Below are 22,607 nucleotides of genomic sequence, written 5' to 3' on the forward strand. Positions count from 1 at the left end.
TCTGTTTTATTTCTTAAAGAATACAAAAATTGGTAGTTTGACTGGAACAGTTCAACAACTTCAACTTGTGGTGTTGCTCTGACCTTTAAAAATGAACTGATGGTACCTGCAGCTTCCCAATAGGAGCATTTTGTTCAATTTCCACAGTGAGATCATATTATTTTTATTAATCTTGATAGATTAGACTGTTAAAATAGGCAGCTGATTGGTTTGTTCATCTAGGAAATATTTTTCTGATAGTGAATTGGAAATCTCTGTAGAAAATGCTTAAACTAATTCTACAATATATTCGTGAGTTTTGTTAGGCTAATTCTGGCTACATTCATGAGAGGAAACATGTGCCTTAGTTAAGAGGGGACCTTGCCGTAGCCTGGTAACCAAAGCAAGGTCCTCAGGCAGAACACACTGCACATCTTTTAGTGATGGCATATTAGATTATTAAGCCGAAATAATTATTGCAATTGAGTGATATTGAATTTCTGACTTACAGGCAGTTGTTTAACATACTAGGCATTAGAGAAAATAATTTATATGGTTCTTACACTTAATTGGTTTTGGTAGGAGCATGTAATGCAAATGAGAATGCCAAAATGTCAAGCATCATGTAAGCATGACGACTTATATTACTGGAGATTACAGACGTCCAGAAAAGGTCCAAATTAGTTACCTGTAACTTCTAGTCTGGTAGATAGCAACTGTCCATGACATTTCGCAAACAATTATGCATATAATTATTATTCCTAAAGCTTAGTATCAAATCACTTGTTCTTGCAGAGTTAGTGATTTCATGACTGGTCCATGGACATATATGGGAACCATTGCCATTTGACTAATGAAAGATGTCTGTGCTTGCAACTACAAATTGATTATTTTAAATCTAATGAGCTCATAATATCACTTTCCATGGGCCTTCTTTGTATGGTTTGTAGCCATAAATAACATTCTTATTCATTTTTTTATTTAACAATGACACCAATTGTAACTTTACACATTCAATTAGTTTTGCCATGTTAATTTTTAAAAAGTCATCGTTTTTGTTTAATGTTCTCATTTTTTTACACATTCAATGTCTTCATTTTTTGTTTTGTTTATATATATACATTTTTAATGAAAGATGAGAACATTGCTTAGTTTGCAGTTTGTCAATGACTCCCTGGGTTTGGGTTGTTTGACAGCTATAAGTGGGTTCAAAAGATATTTTTGTTCCTTCAATTTTAGTTTTTATCTTTTACTTTGATACACGGTCCAAATTATTTTTTGGCAAACAGACACCTTCTGGAAAATGAAAAATATAGCCGTAAACTTGAATTAGAGAATGAGTACAAGTGGAGTTTCAATAGGCTTTTACTAGATTCTGATATTGGTCTATATACATTCACCAAGTTGGTCAATTAATGCTGTATTTTCTTTCATAACTATATTGTTAGAAATTTTTGTCTTTCTTTTATGCAATGGAATTGGGCCTAAAGGTGCATCTTTCCATATAGTAGCTTTAGTAACTGCTGTGAACCAGTCATAATGTTTTGGTTCTAGCCTCTAGAGAGTGTGAAAAAGTAGTAAGTGGAACTAAGGTAATAATCATGTTTGACAAGTAATGGAATCAATGATTGTAACAGGGATAAGCACTATTTAGATTCTTTCATTTTCAAGGATTTATTTATTTATTAATACTATGAATGATTAAAAATTGAAGATTGAAATTTAAAATACAGTTTTCCTTATAGTTCATATTTAAATAGGTGCACTGGCTTTCTTAAATTTTAGTTTCTACTGGAGCTTCTATTATTGTTTGGATAAGAAAATACCAATTTAGAAACTATCTAACATCTAAGGGGCAGCATATCAACAGTAATTTTCTTTGAGCAAAGAGCAATATGAGCTCAATTTTATATGCCTGAACTCATATATATGAATCTAAAGTTTACTATGTTTGCCCATCTTTCCCAACAGTAAGGAAATGTAATCATGGCTATAACAACCAATGCAATTGTCTGTTTTTGTCTTTTCTGATTGGCACCATTGGAAGAGTGGGCTAAACTTAGACAAAGATGCTGCACTGCAATTTGTTTTATAAAGAAAAGTTGCTACAACAGTCCAACAATAGTCACTTGCTCACTTTTTACTGTGATCAAATAAATCATTAATGACTAAAAAACATGAGCTTCCAACCATTGTACATTTTACTTGGATGCATACTTGTCTTTTTTTTAGTTCAATAAAAAAAATAAAATTTAACTTAGGGGCACCCTTAAATTCTTGTTTTATGATTCTCTACAATTTGGATCTTCTTTTGGCTGCTTTCAGTTTTGCCTTTAACGATGTGTATGCTACCAATAGCATGAGAGTCTATGTCAAGACATACTTCTTTGCATATCTTGCAAGTAAGCCAGGATGTAAACCCATATCTGTTGTTTTGCTAAAAACTTTCATGGCAGTTTTGGGCTCGTGTGCACTCAACTTTCTGTCCTTTAACAACCTTTATGCCTCTGAACTAATTACGAAACGCTTATGCCTGCATTCTTGGAAACCTTGTTATGAAGTTTGCAGACGATAAACCATTATTATTGATAACCAAATTTTTTTTTTTTGGGGGGGGGGGGGGGGGGGGGGGTGGTGTGGAAGAAGCATATCTTAAGAGGAAAATACTTTAATCATTTATGATGATCCTTCCAAACAAAGCACAGATTCACTTTTTCAGGAAGGGAGATTCAGTACTTGTTCGGTTTGCTATTGCCTATCAGTAAGGATCTGGACTTACCTCTAGCTGGTCCAACAAATTACTACTAATTTTTTCAAGTTAAATGCAGTTGGGAGGTCCTTGTATCATTTTTTTGATTTGCTTTCGGTTGATCTATTAATATAGTTATTTATTGTTTCTTTATTTGTATAATTAGAAGAAATGATTCTATCAAATGCTTACTGGCCCCTCTATTTGAAAAAATTAAACAGATAAGTTTTTCAAGTATTAATTGCAGTCAGCTGTTATCAACTCTCTGTCCATATGCCTTTAAGAATCCAAAAGAATAAGCCTATTTGGTTCTGTAATATCCATGTTACTAAGTAACCAGCAATTGTCTCATATCAAATACCAATTCATGGAGCACTATCACAAAGGGTATTGGATAGATTGTGTCAACTATAGAAAATTAGATAAAAAACACTCAGTCAGATAATATTAATGATAATTTAAACTTTCAGCTATTAGTCCTCTGGAGAGTGTCGTGAATACATATTTCACACATTATTTCAAAAATAGACATCCTTGGGGGTAAGTTTACCTATCAACCATCTCTCTCAAGATGAAAAAGAAATATCCAATTGGCAAGGTACTCAGTTTTTAGAATTTAAAGTCTCACTACAACACTTCATGCAGCTTCAGAATGAAATTATATGATAGTTTTTTTTTTTTTTTTTTTTTTACATTGGGCATTCTTGTCAACAGTAATAATTGGCATCATAACCATAGTCAATGGAATCATGAAAGTATACATAGGATGAGTTTTGAATCTGAAATAATAATTCTCCATTTTGATATGAAGAATTAATAGCATTTTCTTTCTTTTACTCATTTAGATAGTGCATTTGTTTTTCCCTTATGATGTTTGGTTGAAATATTTTCAGCAGCCTGTCGAATTCAATTTGAAGATTCCACCTCTACCTCAGAGATCTTTGTGCTAGAATATGAAGATCATCTGTTAAAATACTTACTAGGTTGTGGGCTGTGGCATCGCAAGTCTTGCCATGAGTGATTATCCAGACCAACCCATTTTCATTGTATTTAGGCCAGAGAAGAGATAGAAAATAGACCATGTTCATCCTTCAGCTGAATATTTCTGCAAGGTTTCTTTGTTTAGCAGCACTGAGATATTGGGTATTTCAGAAGCTAAATGGGTGACACCTGCATCAGATGGAAGCTTTTTCACAGCTTTAGAAAGTGGAAAGCAAAACATACAATTATAGCTCAAAATCATTCTTAGTAACAAATTAGCAATCCCTGCAAACCACCCTGCAAATAAAGCTTCAGGCATTGTAGTAAGACTTCAACAGGAGCAAGAGTGAGGGGTTTTACAAGCTGCCTCCTTTCATTGAAGCTGCTTCTTTAACAACAGAGAAACGTGGTTCATGTTTTTGAGCTTGGCTGGACAGCTTATACATACCTTCATGAACAAGATATGCTGCCAACAAAAACTTGTTTCAAGGCATGGTTTTAGCTTTAGGTTGTGGTACTAAATGTTAGTTAGAATATTGATTAAGTGATTTAATTCATCATTTCTCAATAGCTTAAACTTTTGGTATAATTGGTAATTTATCATGATATTAGAGCTGGTGATTCTAAATTCTAACCCTATAAACTAACTGTAATGAATTGAGAATCTGAGATCAATTCTAAATCCTTCTAATCTCTTGTCTTTGGTATCACTAACACTTTCAGAGAGGGCAACCACTGTGTGGAATCTTGTGTTTTCAAGACCCTCCAAAATGTATTTTGAGTCAGCTTAAAGGCAAGCTAAGGGAGTGTGTTACCCCCATGATTTTTTTTTTTTTTTTTTTTTTTGGGTGGATAATTCAGATTTTTCCAAAGAAACACATTTATGCTAGCAGGTTTCTCAAGGTTAGAAGCTCCTAAACGTACAAGGAATTTAGGGACCACTTCTAGTGTCAAGGCTAAGCTCTGGGCCCTTAAAGATGGCCTTAACCTAGGTCAGCAGCTAGGAATTAATAATATTAATGTAGAAATGGATATTGAAGTTCTTGTTTATATGTTTATGAATCCCTCATCTATTAACTTTATGTTGGAACCCCTCTTATCTGACTGCAGGGGCAGTACAACTAATAGACTTCCTTATTTTGAATGAACCACCGCCTGTGGTCGAACCTTTGCTGGCTTTTGATAAAGCCAGGCTATTTTGTAGTAAACTTGTTTGCTGTTAATTAATATTATGGTCTTGTTTAACCAAAAAAAGTATGTGCCTTTTAAATTCCAAAGAGTTGGGCAAAAGGAAGTGTAGGATTCCTGTGTGCCCTAAAGAGAAAGGGAAGTAGGAGTAGGGTCCATGAAAATTACCTGCAAGAGAAAAGTCCTATAAATAAATACCCAAGGTCCAAGGCAGCACTAATGTGAGAAGGGGGGGGGGGGGGGGGGGGGGGGGGGGGGGGGGGGGGAGTGGGGGGGGGTGAGGAACCCTTTAAAATCATTGACAGCTCTTAATCTTCTCAGGATTAATCAGTTGCCTCTTGCCTTCACTTTCACATGGTCAACATGCACCTTAATTGGTAAGGTGACAAAAATGCAATCATATTGTAAAGATATTCAATTGTAAAGGAAACCTTTGATTGTTGCCACAAGAACTTGCAAAATACAACTATAATTAACTTGCTATGTTATTACTTTGTACAGTATCAGATGCTTGCAGCCTTCTGATAATTTACTCTGAATTTTAAAAGCGATCATTACATGCAATTGCAAATAGTAACAGTTTCTTTGAAACTCCACAAAGAGATATACGAAATTCTTTTGGTGCCTTCAGGAGTCTAGATATCCACCAAACACCTTTTAAGCCTTCCTGCTTCTCTTTCTGGTTAGAAATCCTACTGAGAAGTGAGAACTCCCAGCAACTGTCATATACTTGGTGTGTCATTTACAGCTTCATTGAATGAGGTAGCCAAGCTTGGTTGAGAACTTGACTTGTTTGAAGGTTCTGAAACTTTGGTCTTTCTTGTGCTAGGAGATTTTGTAATCCTGGATTTTGATGAGTCAGGGGCGTTCAAACTATTCACTAAAGCACTCATGCGCCTCCATTCAACTGGTTTCAAAAACTTCCATGGGTCTTCTAACATGGACTGATTGTAAAATTGCTGAGGCCCCGATAGACGAGCATGAGAACTTCGCCCTCGTCCACTACTATGTCCCAAAACAGGGCTCATGCTTCTTCCATACCAGCGACTCCCACCTCTTCCTGAACCAGGGCTAGGACTGCCTCCTCGTCCTGAACCAGGGCTTGGACTGTGGCTGACCCAGTGACCCCAGCCTTGCCGAGTATTAAAACGCAGGCTACCTCTTGGTCCAAACCCAGGGCTTGGATAATGACCCCCTCTAGATGGATTATATGGAAAACTACTGCTTGTTGGGGTTATTGGTGCATTCCAGACTTCTGGAGTCCGGGGATGCATGGTAAAAGGATTGGATGTTCCTATTGGGCTTCTATGTGGACCAGGGCTGTAACAAGAACCTTGTTCTTGGTACGTTATCTGATTGGGTGAACTGCTAATCTGGATTTGATGAGCAGAATACAGAGCCATTCCAGGGTTCATTGGTCCAGCTAAAGCAAGAAAAGAGAAACTTCAGGTGACAAATAATCATCATAAAACATTCCGGCCATTATTACAATGATAATGATAACAATAATTACAATACAAGAATCCCCCTTTTGTTTCATTGATATTAAAAATAAAATTAAAACTTTACTGCATGCATTTTCACAATGACATGCTTATGTGAGAGGTAGTGATTAATTTGCCCAAGGTTAAACTGAAGCCTGAGGCCCTGAGCATGGAAATCCAAATATTTTCCAGTCCCTGTGTCCCACCACTTGGAAAAAACATGGCTAGGATTCACTAAAGCTACATTGAATAACAACTGATCGCAAGTTCTCTACCAACCCATGTTTCATCTCTATAAGTGGCTCCTACTTATACCATCAAATACTCAAAGCACCAGAATAAAACCGTAAGTCGCTAAAACAGAATAGCATTTTTGGAATGAAAATAGTTTCAATTTCCACTATTTTATTAATAATGTGAAACAATCACATCACCCAAGAACTACAATTTCATTTTTAAGAAAACACTATCAGAGAGACAAGCATGGCTATACAAAATGCGTCTAGTTGAAACAGCTATCAGAGAGTTGTTTCAAGCAAATGCACATTCACCCTGACCACATGTTCTCTAGCGCCCTCTTACCTCTTCCTTCTTCGAGCTCAGGTTATAGAAGAAGGAATCGAGAAGAAAGTATCACAACAACTACTTTTATTACTGGACAGCTCATGATGTTCATACTAATCTATTAGGTGCCTCTGCATCTTGTGTGCGGTAATCTGATATTATCCTATGAAAAAAAGAGATGACAAAATGATGAAAGATTACAAACTACCTGGAAGAGATGGTGAAAACTGTGCCATAGGAGAACCACAATAATTGGGAGATGTGAAATAATCTGGTCTGTTCTGATTACTAGCCTTGCTACTCTTCTTGCTATCAGAGAATGCTGACATTGGGTCTGTGTAAAAATCAAACCTAGGAGAACATGACTCCTCCTGCTCTGCCATAGTTGCAGAGGTTTCAATCAATGGATTAGAAAGGGAAACAGGCATCGAAGAACTTGCAACATTAATTGAAAATTCAGACTGAGCAGCTTGCATGCGCACTGCATTCAGTCTTTCTCTCCTCTTCTCTGATTCCTCCATTTAATCTGATAATCAAAACAGTATTCACAACTCAAAACCCTGGAAGACATGAAATAATATGAACAAACAGTCATCCAGCTCGATACAAAAACTTCAATGCTACTACTTTTATCACAGCACTGGATAACAAAACGAGTAAACTGATATTGAAGTTTACAAAAAAGCCAGCAGAATATAACTAAAAAAAAAGGTCTTATTTTCAGACTTTAAGTTATTTCCAGCCTCATGGCTTGTCATCACCGTTTTCGTCAACCAACAACTTCTAACACTTATGCTGTAAGAATAATCTAAATAGAAAAACTGGAAACAAGAGTTTTGGGTTGCAAAATTATGAAAGAAACCTTAGCTTCATGTATTTTGTTTCTGTGGTATCATGGATCAAAGAAGGCATGTTTTTTTTTTCCAGAAACCTAAACCCAAATTCTCAAACACCCAAAAGCAAAATGCTTATCAATAATCTAAAGAATGCACAGAAGAATCATATAAAAACAAACAATTTTAATAAATTATGATCAGTTTCATGAAGAGAAACATACACAAAGGTTGAGGAAAAAAAAAAAACTGTTTGATTATATGAAATAATTAAGGACGTTCCAATAGTTCCTAAGAGAAAGTTTTGGTATAGCTATTGACAAGAATGTATTGAAAACCCATTGAAGCATTTCAACAGACAGGTTGTAGGCAATAGTAAAAACCCACATTAAGCAAAGAAAATTACTAACCTCGATAGAGAGAGAAGATTGAAAAGGCTGAAGACAACGCAGGTCGGCGCCGGAAGTGAGGTCGCCGGCGAGAGAGAACGTTGAGTGAGATTATATAGTGTGTGTCAAACTGGGGCTAGAGAGGTTGGGCTGTGTGAGTGTGTATTAGACCCACCAGCCCAATAACTCAACCCAACTAGAAAGCTCAAGTTGGTTTTGGAAGATTAATGGGCTTTGGTTTTTTAATTTTTAAATGTTGGGTTTGAGTAACTCGACCCAACTCACACTTTTAATAACACAGTGATTTTTATAGTTATCATGAGTTCGATTAGATTGGATTGGATTGGATGTCTCAACCTTAATTATGTCAAATGGGATGCTGTGAAAAAGTCTTTTTCTATTTTAAAGTGTTTTTCATAAAATTTATTTTACGCTTGAGGAACTGAAAACATTTTCCTCCCAAAATGCTTAGTTATTTTTGTTTACTGAATTTTAAATTTCTCATTGACTCTATTTTCTTGTCATACCAAATACGAAAATTTCAAAAGATCATTTTCAAAAAAACAAACAAACAAAATTCTTTGTAAGTTGTTAATGACTTTTGGACTTAGTGGTACCTTCACCTTTGCTATGGGTCCGTATCATGTTTGGGGTTCAATTTCAATCTGCAATAAATTCACCTAGCCATAAAAGAACAAAAGTTGTTACTTGATAGATTCATATCAATTCGTTCAAAAATTATTATTTACTTTAACATAAGAATTTATTTTTTCTATTTTACACACTCACCTTTTCAAAATACTTTACATTAAATTATCTATTTTACATTATATTAAGAACAAAACTTAAGTGCTGTTTTTAAGGTTCCCCACTTAAAATTGAGTCATGTAACTACTTAACTAAAAAATACACTTCCATCACATGAGGAAAAATCTACATGACAGAATCTTAATAGAGAAACTTAAGGAATAGTACCTAAGTCTTGCTCTTACATTAAAATATCAATTTTTTATGATTTTTTTTTAATGATTTCTCTATCTTTGTGCACAACAACCATCATTCACTATTTTCCTTCATTCTCGAAATACGTAAAGAAATAATAAAAAAACTAAGGGTCATGTTAACAGATGCCTTTAAGATAATTGTTAATGAACCATAATAGAAAAGTTTTGACACCACTTTTATAGGAAATATAAAAAGCTATTAACAACATTTATTGTTTTATCATTCTCGGAATTAAATATTTCTAAAAATAGCTCCTAAACCAATATCCCTTATAATTGGTTAACATCCCAAAAAGTAAATACAAATTGGACAGTGATAGTGTAAATTTATACAATTATACACAGATTGATGTAGGTTATTTTTTAGCAAAATTGTGTAAACTTTACACATTTTTCTATTATACACCGATGTGATGTGAGTGCTATTAGTAGTCTTTGGGCTCCCAAAAAAAAATGATTAATGAGATCAAAGATAAAAATATTTCAGAGTGTGTGATATTATTATATTAATAATTACCCACAAAAAAAACAAGAATGAAGAAATTCATGTGTAAGTCCATTATTTGCCTCCATAGTGTAATCTTTGTCCTCTAAAAATGGCTTGGATGTCCAGCCCAGCTTTAGCCCATCATGCTCTATTATCACCATATCCATTTATACTCAGAATTAGTGAGTCCATTTTATTCATATATGTAACAAAGACAAATGACATGAGAAATAGTAACTTTCTTTCTGTGCCAAAATCCCCTGCAATATTATACCCCACAACATCCTCTCATATATATAATTACAATCTAATACTGACAAAGACATCTATGTTTTATCAATTTTTTGCATTCCTTTTGGATTGAAAGGAAAAGTCTCACCACCCAAACCCCATACCCTCTGAACCAATAAATCATTAGTAGATCAATTATTTAAGATCCAATAAATGAACCAAACAAAAACTAAAAGAGGGCTCTTCATGGTCCATTTATTCAAAAGTTTATAGAAATGCCATGTTTATCATATTTTCTAAGAACAGACAGCACATGCCTTCTTAGAGCAACAAGGGCGCAGGAAGTCACATCGCAAGATTAAATGGGGGTGCCAGTAGAGGCTATTAGGGTGATAGTGTCGAAATTGCATGAAATTTAGCAAGTTGAAAGGAAATAGCATTCTAATCCAGACTCATGATACTATGAACGTCGCCAAAATTTAGGCGAATCCCTTCATTAGGACTCCGAAAACAATGTTTTTACTATTTATAGTAATATTTGTTTTTCCTTAATAACTTTTAATTTAAAAGTCAGAATAAGGTCTCGTCTGTTTTGGAACGACCCTTAAGGTCATTAGTTTATGATTCTGCATTTAACTCAATTTTGCCATTTTTGGTAAATTTTGGTATTTTGTCACCTAATTGCGTAATTAGTACGAATTAGAGTTTTAGACGTTTTTCTCAATATTTATATGTTTTGTAGCCGTTAGAAGCAAATCAGACTATTATCAATAAATACAGACATTTGTCAAATTATTTCTCTAGTGGATTCCAGTTTTTTTCTCCTAGTGGATTCCAGTTTTTTTGTCCTTGTGGATTCAGGGAAACCCCTCATGGATTTGAGGTTTACTACCAGGAACTAGCGGTTTAGTTTATGTTCCATCAAGAGAACATCGCATGTGCTTTCTTTAGACTTCCACGACATCATTTCCTAATTATAGGAATTGCTCTCATTGGAAGCAAAGCAAGTATTCTTAGAATTTATACACAAAAAAAAAAAAAAAAAAAAAAGAGAGATTTTTTTTTTTTTTTTTTTTTTTATAGTGGGTTTTGGGTAATTGGGTTCCAAATAAAAGTCTTTTAGCTATAGGGTTTACTGGACACATCTTCTAAATGTGTATACACCCATTGCACTCAGTAGAGGGAACCACAAACTATTTCTCTAGTGGATTCCAGTTTTCTTCTCCTTGTGGATTCAAGGAAACCTCTCGTGGCTTTGAGGTTTACTACCAGGAACTAACAGTTTGGTTTATGTTCCATCAAGAGAACATCATGTGTGCTTTCTTTAGACTTTCATGACATCATTTCCTAATTATGGGAATTGTTCCCATTGGAAGCAAAACAAGTATTCTCAGAATTTACCAAAAAGAGAGAGAGAGAGAGAGAGAGAGAGAGAGAGATTAATATAATTTTTTTGATAGTGGGTTTTGGGTAATTGGGTTTCAAATAAAAGTCTTTCAGCTGTAGGGTGATTGTTACTGGACACATCTTCTAAATGTGTATACACCCATTGCACTTAGTAGAGGGAAACACATTGTAGTGGGCCTTTTTGGTTAAAGTGGGCTGGGCTGCCTTCTACGGTATAGGGCCCGAGTGTTCTAGGTATGGGAGTTGAGACCAGTCCAATTGGAACTCAACTTGGTACGGCTTATATACAAACTATGTCTCGTCTACCAGGAACACGCTTACGGCGGGCAGAACTGTTTCAAGTGAGTTGTGGCAGGCAAACATGATAATAATAATAAAATCAAATACTTTGAGATCTTTATTAAAGTGAACAGATAAACCTCGTTTAAGGAAAGATAACCATTGTTTTAACAGCAATCATTTTATAAGAAAAGTGAAAGGGAACGAGTGAGTTGTATGTGAGCTGATTGAGAAAGTAAATAAATTAGATCAAGTCTGATCCGCAGGACCAAAACCAGAGAGGGAAGAACACCCCTTCTCAAAGTCAATAATCTCAGGGAGATCCTGCCGTAAAAATTAATCACTTTGAGGGAAGTGGACCTGAATGATTGGCACCCAAGAACATCTTTCGTTTCTGGCAGAGGGAAGAATTTTGAGAGAAAGAGAAGGAATGAACCTATTGGTGCATGCCTACTGTCCTCACTCTCTATCTTTTTTCTCTCCTTCCTTTCTAATATTCCCTTTTTTTCTTTTCTTAATTCTTGTTTCTATTTCCTAGTTTTCAAGTTTTCAAATACCGTAGTGCTTACTATTGTTGTTGTTGTTCCTGTACACGACAAGGGCCTCCTTATAGTGCCTGCCATGACCGGATTTTACTATTTTAGCCCTAAACCACCTTTATCTAGTTTGAGTGTACCTGCCGACCACCACTAGTCCGACTGTGAGCCATTCCCCATCGCCAAACAAAAGAATGTTATTTTGTTTGTTTGTCTGTCGTGGCACCCTTTCCTACTACGGTATGGGTGCCTTCTCTCTCCCTATCCCTCATGGCATGCACCTAATGGTTCCAACTCAGCTTTGCCCGTTTGGTGGTATGTCATCCCAACAAAACACTTCCCCCAAAAGAGCCCTAGCAGAAACCCCAAAATAGGTTTTCCCCTCTCCCACCACCAAACCATACCCCCTTACCTCTGACCTATAACCTCACCATGTCCTATATTGGCTGGTTACAGGCTGATGGAGTCTGGGCTTTGCGCATGCCTCTCTTCCATGTATGTCCAAAATCTGCCTACTACTCATGCGTCTGCGTGGTTGGTTTGCACAGTCTGCCGTCCGTTCTTGACCATTTTCTGGTTTCCCTTTCCTTTATGGCTTGCCCTATTTGGGGCTGAGCCTTGCTTGATGATGGGCTTTGCTTTTTCCTCAGCCCACCCTTCTTCCTCCTACTATCTCCTGTCATATCACTCTATCATTCCTGCTGAGTTTGTTTGTTTCAATCTGGCTGAACCCCTTTGGACTTGCCGTTTATTCTTCCCTTAATGGCCCAGCAAGATCATTGGTTCTTGTGTTACATTACTAGCGGGCTCCTGTGTCCCATTTGTTTTCCCTTGGGCTTCCTCAGCCCTTTTCCTAACTTCGCATTACCATGGACTTTTACTGAATTCTTTGGGCTTCCCCAGCCCAATTACGTTATTCCTCATCCTTGAGGTTCATGGGCTTGTCATCAACCCCTTACTTTCTTTGTTTTCATTACTTTGGGCCTATCGCGGCCCATTCTCACTTTTCCACATCATATACTGCCCATGGTTTGCTTTTTCTCTCTTTCTGGGCTCCTTTAAGCCCATTTACCTCCTCAAGACCCATTTATTTATCTCATGAGCCTGTGATCCATTATTCCTGCTGTTTGGGTTTAATGAGTTTTCTATCTGTTTGCCAACCCCTTTCTGTCCGTGCTGCCAGGCTTTTCCCTTCCACTTGGGCTTCCGAAAAGGCCATCAACACACATAATGTTAGCTAAGGTCGTTTTCTTCCTTATTTTCTCTCATCATTTCGTCATCTATTTCATCGTCATTCTCAAACATCATTTTCAATTACTATAATATTTTGATAAATTAATGCTTATTTAACTTAATTAAATTCGATGCTAACATGTACTCTGACTCATTCAATTATCCATCAATAGAAGATACCAAAAAAAATTTAAAATTGAAATATATTTAATTATCTTGGAGCAATATAAGAACTCCCCCATGTAATTTTTACAAAGTCTACCATTAGATTTCAGAACTTCCTATCCCAAGTGATTATACAATTTACATTAATTTATTTTTTGAAGGCCAAATGGGCTGCCACAAGAAGGTGTTTTTAACAAATAACAATCTCTGACAATTCTCCATTTGAGGATTCCTTTTTTTTTTTTTTTGGGGGGGGGGGGGGGGGGGGGGAATTGTAGCTTCTTGGAAATTTTCACTAAGGACTAAGTTGTCCCTAATTGAATTAACTAACACATGATCTAATTAATTAAATAATTGTTTCAGGATTAAGTTAGAGATGTTTCTCACTATATAATATTCAATAACCACTTGCCAATTTAAAAAAAAAAAAAAAAAAAAAAGGTATTTAACTTTGACATGGAGCTTTCAAAAAAGAAGAAGAAAACTTTGACATGGAAATTCAATGAACTGTTGTAATACGGTACTGGAATTCCTTGTAATTTATAATGTTACCTATCAGCAAAAATTGTTTTTCTTCCCCAATACCCAACAATTCCCCTAGTTAAAACCCAATTGCTTTCACCTTTTTTTTTTTTTTCCCCTTTTCTGCGACATTAGAGATAGAGAGAGAGTTGACCCCACAAAACAAATGGTTATAAAGTTGCAACTAAAGTAAGAACATTGAATTTTCATAAAGCAAAGGGTAGAGCCTCAATTATTCAAAATATTGGGAAGTGTAATTTTCATATATCACGAGGGTGGTTGTCAAACCCATTTTAGTTTGTCTCGAGGTTTGATTGGTCTCTCCTATTCATCATAAAGAAACAAATACACCCAATTTGATATCATGGACTATATGTCACAAGGAAACTAGACTCAGTGACCAAGACAATGATTGAAATCTTCTTTGTTTAAGGCCAATTCTTGGACTCCACTTTAACTTTGGTGCTTCCTATATTGTTTTTGTTATTTGAAAATTGAAAATAATGGTTTAATTTATTTAATCCAAAATCTCTTCCTCTCCCACTATGGGGTTTATACTATTATGCTATGATTATCTGGGTGATTTATGCAATATATTTCAACACCAAAATTAGGCAGTTCACTATGTAGCAAACACATGACAAACATGCCTATTTTGTCTGATTAATTTGAAGCATGGGAAAGCATAATTGAAAGTTGAATCAGCTTGACCACAAAGTGGATTAATGGTAAGCCAAATGGGTCATGCATACTTTGTTTTTTTCAATAAAATTGTCATCATAGAAAATCTTGGACCAAAATACTTGAGTGATGTCTGCTTCAACATTCGGTCTTACCTAACATATATAAAGCACAGTTTTTATTATGTAACTTTTTTATGTTTAGGTGATGAGAAAATATTATGAAAGACGATTATAAACAAGCATGTGATACTTCTTTGCTCAATGGGAGAATCTAATTAATCACCCAATACCTCACATGCAATGAACCAAGTCTGGTGGTGTTTTTGTATTAATTAATCAAGAGTGACTTCATCACCCAAGACCACACATTCATTGCATATAGCTTTCTTTCTCCAAATACCCAATAAAAAGTTAACCTAGTGGAGGCAAAGGGAAAACCTAAAGACAACATTTTGTGCAACCTAATATAAAACATAAAACATAAAACATAAAATTATATATTATATTAAATTTTTGTTAAAGGGATGCATAACATTAACTATAGTGTTTTATTAATATAAGGGCCATTACATTTAAATAATGACCATTATATTTTAAATATTGTTGCTGTAGGTAATGCAAGTGATCAATGACTTTGAACCTCTCTCATCCTTGTGTTTATTTAGGCTAAAACAAGATAAGGAATTCTTATGTCTTTTTCTTTATTAATATGTTATACATTCACCTATAAATCTTGAACATTGATCTCACTATTCATTTTACTCTTATAATGGAAGAAGATGTCATCTTGGTTAGAATTCATTAACAAAAGAATTATTATGATTGGTTACCATCATCACCTCTATTCTTTATCTAGAATGTTCAAAGTACTACATGAAGAAACATTTTTAGAAGTTAAGCACAAGAAGATTTGATTAGTGAAAATTCAATTAGCTGGGCCATAGAAGGAAAGCACAAAGGGAATATTCTTCGCTATTCTCCTTTTAAAATTGTCTCCAATTGCCTACCATTTCTCCATTTTTTTAAAATTTTATTTTATAGATACAATAGAATTTTAAATTATAGTTTCTACTTCATGATAATCGTTTTAAAATAGATCAAGATACAAATTAGTTTTTTATGAAGACATGATTCGAATCTCATATCTTTTATTCAATGACATAAGACTTTACCTACAATTTTCTTTTAGGATCAAATCAAGTTAACAGCTAGAAAATCTAAAATACTACTTTGGGGAAAAAAATACAGAGGAAAAAAGAAGAAGAAAGACATATATACATAGGGGGAAAAAGAACAATATGGAGATGTTCTAAAATGCATAGCATATGCTTATATTAACCCATCAGTCTTTACACATGTCATTTTTTGTTCTTTCTCAGCCTAAAAAAAAAAAAAGACCCATGCATGTCAATTGAAAACACAAAAGAACAACCATCCATATGCGCCCAATATATATCTCTTTTCATAATTTTATTTTGAATGTGTCAGAATAGTTGTTAAATACTTTAATTTACCTTTTGTTTAAAACCCTTTTAAGTTTTTTTTTTTTGGATATATGATAGTTTATCAAAATTTATAAAAGTAATTATACTCTGTACAAAAATAAAAATGTTTGAAAATGCAAGTAATTTGAAGATGCTCAAAGAAATTGAAAATTCAGATACATGCAGCAAATAATATGTCTATCAAGATCTGTCTTCTCAAAAGTTGTTTTTGTTATTCACAATGATAGGCCAAAAACGAATTGACCCATTGTGATAAATTAACCAATTAATTTAGTCAAGTGAATTAATTAAGTTAATTAATTATGCAAATGCGTGGTAGCACAAACAAATCACCAATAAACTAATTATGCAGCAAAAAATAAATAACACGGAGATTTTTTTACAAATGGAGAAAACCTAACGGCAGAAATCTCACCGGGTAATTTTCAGGTCACTACTCCCGAAATTCCACTATTATCACAACAAGCGGTTACAAGTAAAGGAATCCCAGTACCTTATACCAACCTACAGTTGAACCCTTACCCCAATACCCAATTGGACTTGTTCTGTAGTGACAATTTTCCTTTTCGATGCACGGCTCCTAAGTACATGACTAACCAATGCACGGATTCCAGTACGCGACTTCAATCACCAACTAGAGAAAGTTGTTGGCTGCAAAGTTCTTTATTCCATCCCAACGATGAAGATCAAGAAGATACTTTGTCACAAAACCCTACGGTGCACATACATAGCAACTTCTTCACAAGAATGATGAACTAGGGCAAAACTTTGTCTCTGGTTACAAATTGCTTAAACAAACTTTGCTCAACACTTGTGCAACTTGTGTACACTTTGACGGCCCTTAAAATAATCCTTTTATATGTCTAGAGTTAGAAGAAAAGAAGGCTCAAACACATAATCACGGATTAGAATCAAAACAGAACTGAAATTTTTTTTTATAAAGCTCGACAAATAGCTGCCTGTCGAGGTGCTGTCAAGCAGCTGTCGAGCCACGGGGCTGGAACAGCTTCTTAAGCTCGATGGATAGCTAGCTGTCGAGATTTAATAAACAGCACTTCTTCAGCTTGAATCTTGAACAGACTTGCATGTCTTCAACACTTGATCTTGAAACACAGTTTCTTGAAATATTAAACACATCTTAGATCTATCCAAATACAGGTAAAGTGCGTTTTGTCAAAAGATAAGCCAATTACATAAAATAGTGACATATGTTCCTAACAAGTGAATCACATATGTCCTAACACACAATATGCACAAATTAGTTGTTTCATGATAGTTTCTAGTAAAAAAAAATGTTATAAAAATTGAACTCTGTTTTTATATGAATTGTTAAAACTTTCTAGCTCCATTGCACCTAGAAGCCAGCCTTATAGTATATGAAAATATGCAATGAATATGATGGGATTGATGGCTATTATATAATCTATTTCTTCCTATATATATTTAGGAAAAAAGAAAAGGAGAAGAACCCAATTGCTCTAATCTCTTTGTTTCTATAATAAAGAAGAACAAGAAAAGTGAATTCGAGTTAACTCAATTAGTAAAGTTTTGGATGGTCGAATAAGGGATCTAGGGTTCAATTTCTGTCTACACCAAAAGTTGATTGATATCTTTATCTTATGATAAAGAACTATCATTAAGAACAGATGTAATAGGTTGAAACTCTCTTTAAAAAAAAAAAAAAAAAAAAAACCTTTGGCACTGGCAATACATCAAATCTAATTTCTTTCTATACTGTCCTAGCAAAAAAGAAAAGAGAAGGGAAGAGGTTTTTTTTTGGTGCCTACACTGACCCATCTGATCTAAATTTTTGGGTAAGTTAAAAAAAAGACATTATACATCAAAAAATCATTTTCCACTTGGTGGAATTGACCCAATTGGCACAAGAGGCCGAAAGCTGTTCCTAGTTGTTGACCTAATGCAGAAAAGGCCAAAACTCATAGTGGGCCGCACGTTATTAGAGAGAAAAGAAAAGAAAAAATTAACTCCCAAAAGATACAGATAGCCTATTGAATAAAGAGAGAGAAAGAGCGCATGCTAATAGAAAAAGGAAAGAAAGGGAAGCTGAAGACGAAAAAAGAAAAGAAAAGGTGTAGTAAGCAACACGGCAAAGATGTTTGGTATAGTTTGTATGTGTGTGGCACATGCTTAGCCAAACCTTCATATAAGGACAACATATGCATCCAAATATACAAGCACTAGCGTGCTATTATTTTACTCTTCTTTTTTTTTTTTTTTTTCTTTTACATCAACTTTGGTTTTATACGTTTTGTCTTTATCTTTTATTGTCAATGTTAATTATATGAAACCAAAAATATTATGAGTCGGCAGTGATGTTTATTTCACACTAATTGTTGTATACAATTATTTTTGTGTAAAAAGTGTGTGTACAACAACCCCAAATCACAATTTTGGTGTAAAATATGTATGTACGGTTGTGTGTAATAATCGGTGTACGCTAATATTTACCCGAGTTTAAGAAAAAGTCACGTAATAATAACTTAAGACACTTTATATTTATGTTGTTACATGTGAACAATGATGCTCTCATGGAGACCAAGAAGTTTTTATTAAAAGAAACTACTGGAAACTTTCTCTATAGGTAGGCGTTGGAGTTGTTCTAAGTTTTCAAAGTCTATGCTTTCTTTGCCTTTATTATCATTACTTTTTTCTTTTGGTATTAGATGGTGCATAGTTGTAAGGTTTATGACAATTTATCATCTTCTGGTTTGGCTGACATATCTAGGGTTTTTGGAGTCTCATGTTTGTAAGAATGATAGCATGTGCTTCACATTGAAAAAAAGAGAGAAGATAGAATAAATAAATAAATAACATATTTTCATAGGTGTATGAAAGTTAAAATTACGCATAAAACTATCCTAAAATATCGTATCATCTTCTCTAAAAAGTATATATTTTTCTTAATCGAAAATGTCACCCCTACGAATTAGCTTAGCCAGGAAAATAGACATTGACCATTTTATCCTGGTCAGTGCAAAAGGATTATAAATTCATATATATAAATTTGACTGCTACACTAAACTTTGAACAATAATGCTCAGTCTCCAATGACCAAGACATTTTGGGGAAGTTGTTTTGTTTTCGTGATCTTAGGGCCTAAGATTGTGAGTGATATTATAGAATTAGCCTTAGGGCATTCATTTCTTTCAAGAAAGATAGTAAATTTTACCCCATTATGAACTCAAACTTATAACTCTCTATTCATACCATACCATTTAATGGTTTTTTTTTTTTTTTTGGTTGCTAAATTCATGGTATTGTTTTATTTTTTATTTTTTATTTTTTTTGAGAAACAAACACACCTTCAGAGAGGGAAAAATATTCTAACACAAAGATACACCACAATTTCACTCAAAAGTCATAATAACTTTTAAAGTAATGTGAGACAATTACTCATTTCTTTTTTTTTTAGAAACAAACGCACACACAAGGAAGAGGAGAAATGTTTCTAACACAAAATTTGATTTGTGTTAAGATTTTGATTTGTGTACAACTTTAATATAATTTACTTTTTTTCAAAATACAATTGTATTATGTCATCTTTACGATAAGTTTGAATATCTTGATTTTTTTGATCCGTTAATTTCTTAAACTAAACTAGGACTAAAGACAAAAGACTCAGTCATATCAAACCCACCTCACTAAACCTCGAAGAAACTTATTAGGAGCAATAAAATTGATGAGAGTCGGAAAGCCACCTTGATAAGGATTTCATTTTCATGTATTAAAGAATCTTTGGCTTACTTGTATTGTAATTGTAAAACGTTTTCCCATCAAATAAAAAAATTAAAAAAATGAACGGTCAAGATTAGCTTAAAGTACAAAAAACCAAAGTACCTAATACTTTTGATTTCTTGTTTGTTTTGTCAAACTTTATCGCACAGCCATCATAGCTTGGACCTTTTCCATCAAACAAAACCAACGGCGGAGATCCTTTATTAGGTCCCACATCAATTTTGTTATAAGAAAAATAACCTAATCAATCACACAAACACAAACACAAAACAAAGCAAAGCTCCAAAACCATAAGACGTGGCAAATCCATATTCCACAATGCAAATCACAGGTGGGTCTTTTTTTTTCTTTTTTTTTTTAAAAGAAGGGTCCCACTAATTGAGTTTTTGATCATCGTATCAAGTTGTTTCAAGAATAAAAAGACTTTAGAGGGTAGGACCCATGACTTAAAAACGTGAGTTATGTGTCCTTGACAGGTGTCCATTACCCACAAGAAGATGGTGATATAGAAACAGTCTCTATAGAATACGACAAAATCCAAAACCCACATTTTTCTTTTCTTTTTTATTTTTATTTTTTTGTGTTTGGGAAAAAAACAAAATTATTAAAAGGAAAGCTCTCTTCAAGCTCTGACAAAAAACATGCCGTCACGCGCTTTGCGCTAGAGGACAAAACACGTGGTCGTGGTCGAGTGGCAGGTTTCGTTATTTCCAGAGCATGTGGAGGGTATTTTGGGGAATTGGATAATTGGATAGGCTAAAAGAGAGTTGAGATGGAACCCTTTGTCGCCACGTGCCTTGGCGTCGGCCGCACGCAGAAAAACTCTTTGTCTGCTTCTTTTGATTATTTTGTTTTTTTCTCTCCAATTTTTTTTTTTCTCTAAATTCGTACGGCCTTTGCCAGAGCAGTTTTTGACTAGTTCCAGAACCTTTTAGAGTAGTTATTTACTTCTCCTAAATTTTTTTTTTTTAATGTATATATTTTTCTTTGAAATCTAGCTATTAGATATGAAAAATCTTGATTGAAATGTTATAGACAATGACTGTGTCTGTGATAATTGTAACAAAAATTTATTAATTACTATTATCTATATCCTTCAATTGTATTGATTGTTCTAACCATGTTAATGTGGTCATTATGTTATCATAGTTATGGTTTGATAAATTTTTGTGATTTTTTTTTTTTTTTTTTTAACAAGATAGAATTTTACTTTATCCTAATCTAAGTGTATATATGTGTGAAACTTCCTCCTGGAGACTTGAACCATGGCTCTTGACCCCCACTCCACAAGTACTTGTGGAGTGACCATCACAACTAGGGTGTGCGGTGGTATAAATTTTTGTGAGTTAACTCGTCTAAAAATGATATCTTTTTTTTTATATATATTTTTGTTTTAAAATAACATTATTTTTGGGTGGATTAAGATTAACAATGAGATTAATGGACGCTGACAAAAGGGGCACATTAATATTATTGTAATTGTTGAGGGTATAAATCAATTAAATTACATAATTAGTAGTATTTTAACTTTTTTTTCATAAATTTTACTATATTTATGAATCAAATCTGACCATTCTATTTTATGGAAAAAAAAAAAAAAAGGTCTAATAAAAACATCACTATATTACAAGGGTTGATCAAACAAATTCTTGCCTCCCTCCCTCCCTCCTTCCTAAAAATATGTAGATATGTTAAGTTTTGAAACTATAATATGTTTGCTCTATTATAATTATTCCTTATCATTAAGTCAAAGTATCAATTTTTCTTTTTTAGTGTAAATGGAATTTGATTCTAAATTCATTATTCAACAACAAAAAACTTTCTAATATTGATTATGTTTTAAGCTATCCATCAAGGTAGTTTTGATAATAAGTTATCATATTTTTTGAATTGAATCCAAAAAAAAAAATGATAATCATTTTTATTAGATGTCTAACAAACCTATTTTTGTCCCAATTTAGTACTCTCTCTTTTTTTTTCTTTTTTAAACCAGAATATAATACTCATTAGTCTAAAGTTCTAAAGAAGTACTAACAAATGGAAAGTGGTCTAAGGTAAAAGTCTTAGTTGAATATCAATCTTTGAGCTAGTTGTAATGAAGTTTTTAACTAATACTTTTTCCTAAGGGAGAAAAGCACTAAACATCTCTCGTCATTAAGCACAAACTCCTATGATAGTGTACATCTTTCTCTCCCCTTATATCTTTTTTATATAAATTTTTAATATAAACTAAAACATAAATCTAACATGAAGCATGAAAAGAAACACTCCCCTCCACAATCATTACTTTACATTAAATAAGATCTTTTTCATGATTACTCTCATTTAAATTTACATCCATTACATCAATAATGTTCACTACAAATGTCATTAAAAAAAAAGTGAAGGATAACTAGAAGAAAAGCAATTAAAAAAAAAAGGTATAGAACTCCAAAAGAAATTATTCTCATCTAATGGAGGCAACTAATTGTGGTTACTTTATTTAGATATGATCACAATATCTCATATCCACTAAAGAATCAATACTTGAAAGTTGAACGAAACAATCCCTCAAAGAGGAATCTCAAGTGATGAATATAAATGTGCAAAGAAATTATTCCTATTGTATGCGTCGTTTTTTTTAATATAAAAC

At 33.9% G+C, this 22,607-nt stretch overlaps 1 protein-coding gene across 2 annotated transcripts; it reads right to left on the reverse strand.

Moving 5' to 3' along the window:
* Nucleotides 1-5,280: 5,280 nt before the first annotated feature.
* LOC126709832 (protein SICKLE-like) lies at nucleotides 5,281-8,388 on the reverse strand. 2 transcript variants are annotated; one of them, XM_050410179.1, is made up of 3 exons: nucleotides 8,189-8,388; nucleotides 7,154-7,471; nucleotides 5,281-6,320 (listed from the first exon to the last, which is right to left on the reverse strand). In XM_050410179.1, the coding sequence occupies exons 2-3, from the start codon at nucleotides 7,464-7,466 to the stop codon at nucleotides 5,620-5,622; spliced, it is 1,014 nt and encodes a 337-aa protein (XP_050266136.1). In that variant the 5' UTR covers nucleotides 7,467-7,471; nucleotides 8,189-8,388; the 3' UTR covers nucleotides 5,281-5,619. The 2 variants fall into 2 exon arrangements, with proteins under 2 accessions (XP_050266136.1, XP_050266137.1); XM_050410180.1 differs by lacking the exon at nucleotides 8,189-8,388 and adding an exon at nucleotides 8,003-8,161.
* Nucleotides 8,389-22,607: the final 14,219 nt, after the last annotated feature.

This window comes from Quercus robur, chromosome 12 (genome assembly GCF_932294415.1).
Source record: "Quercus robur chromosome 12, dhQueRobu3.1, whole genome shotgun sequence".
NCBI lineage: Eukaryota > Viridiplantae > Streptophyta > Magnoliopsida > Fagales > Fagaceae > Quercus > Quercus robur.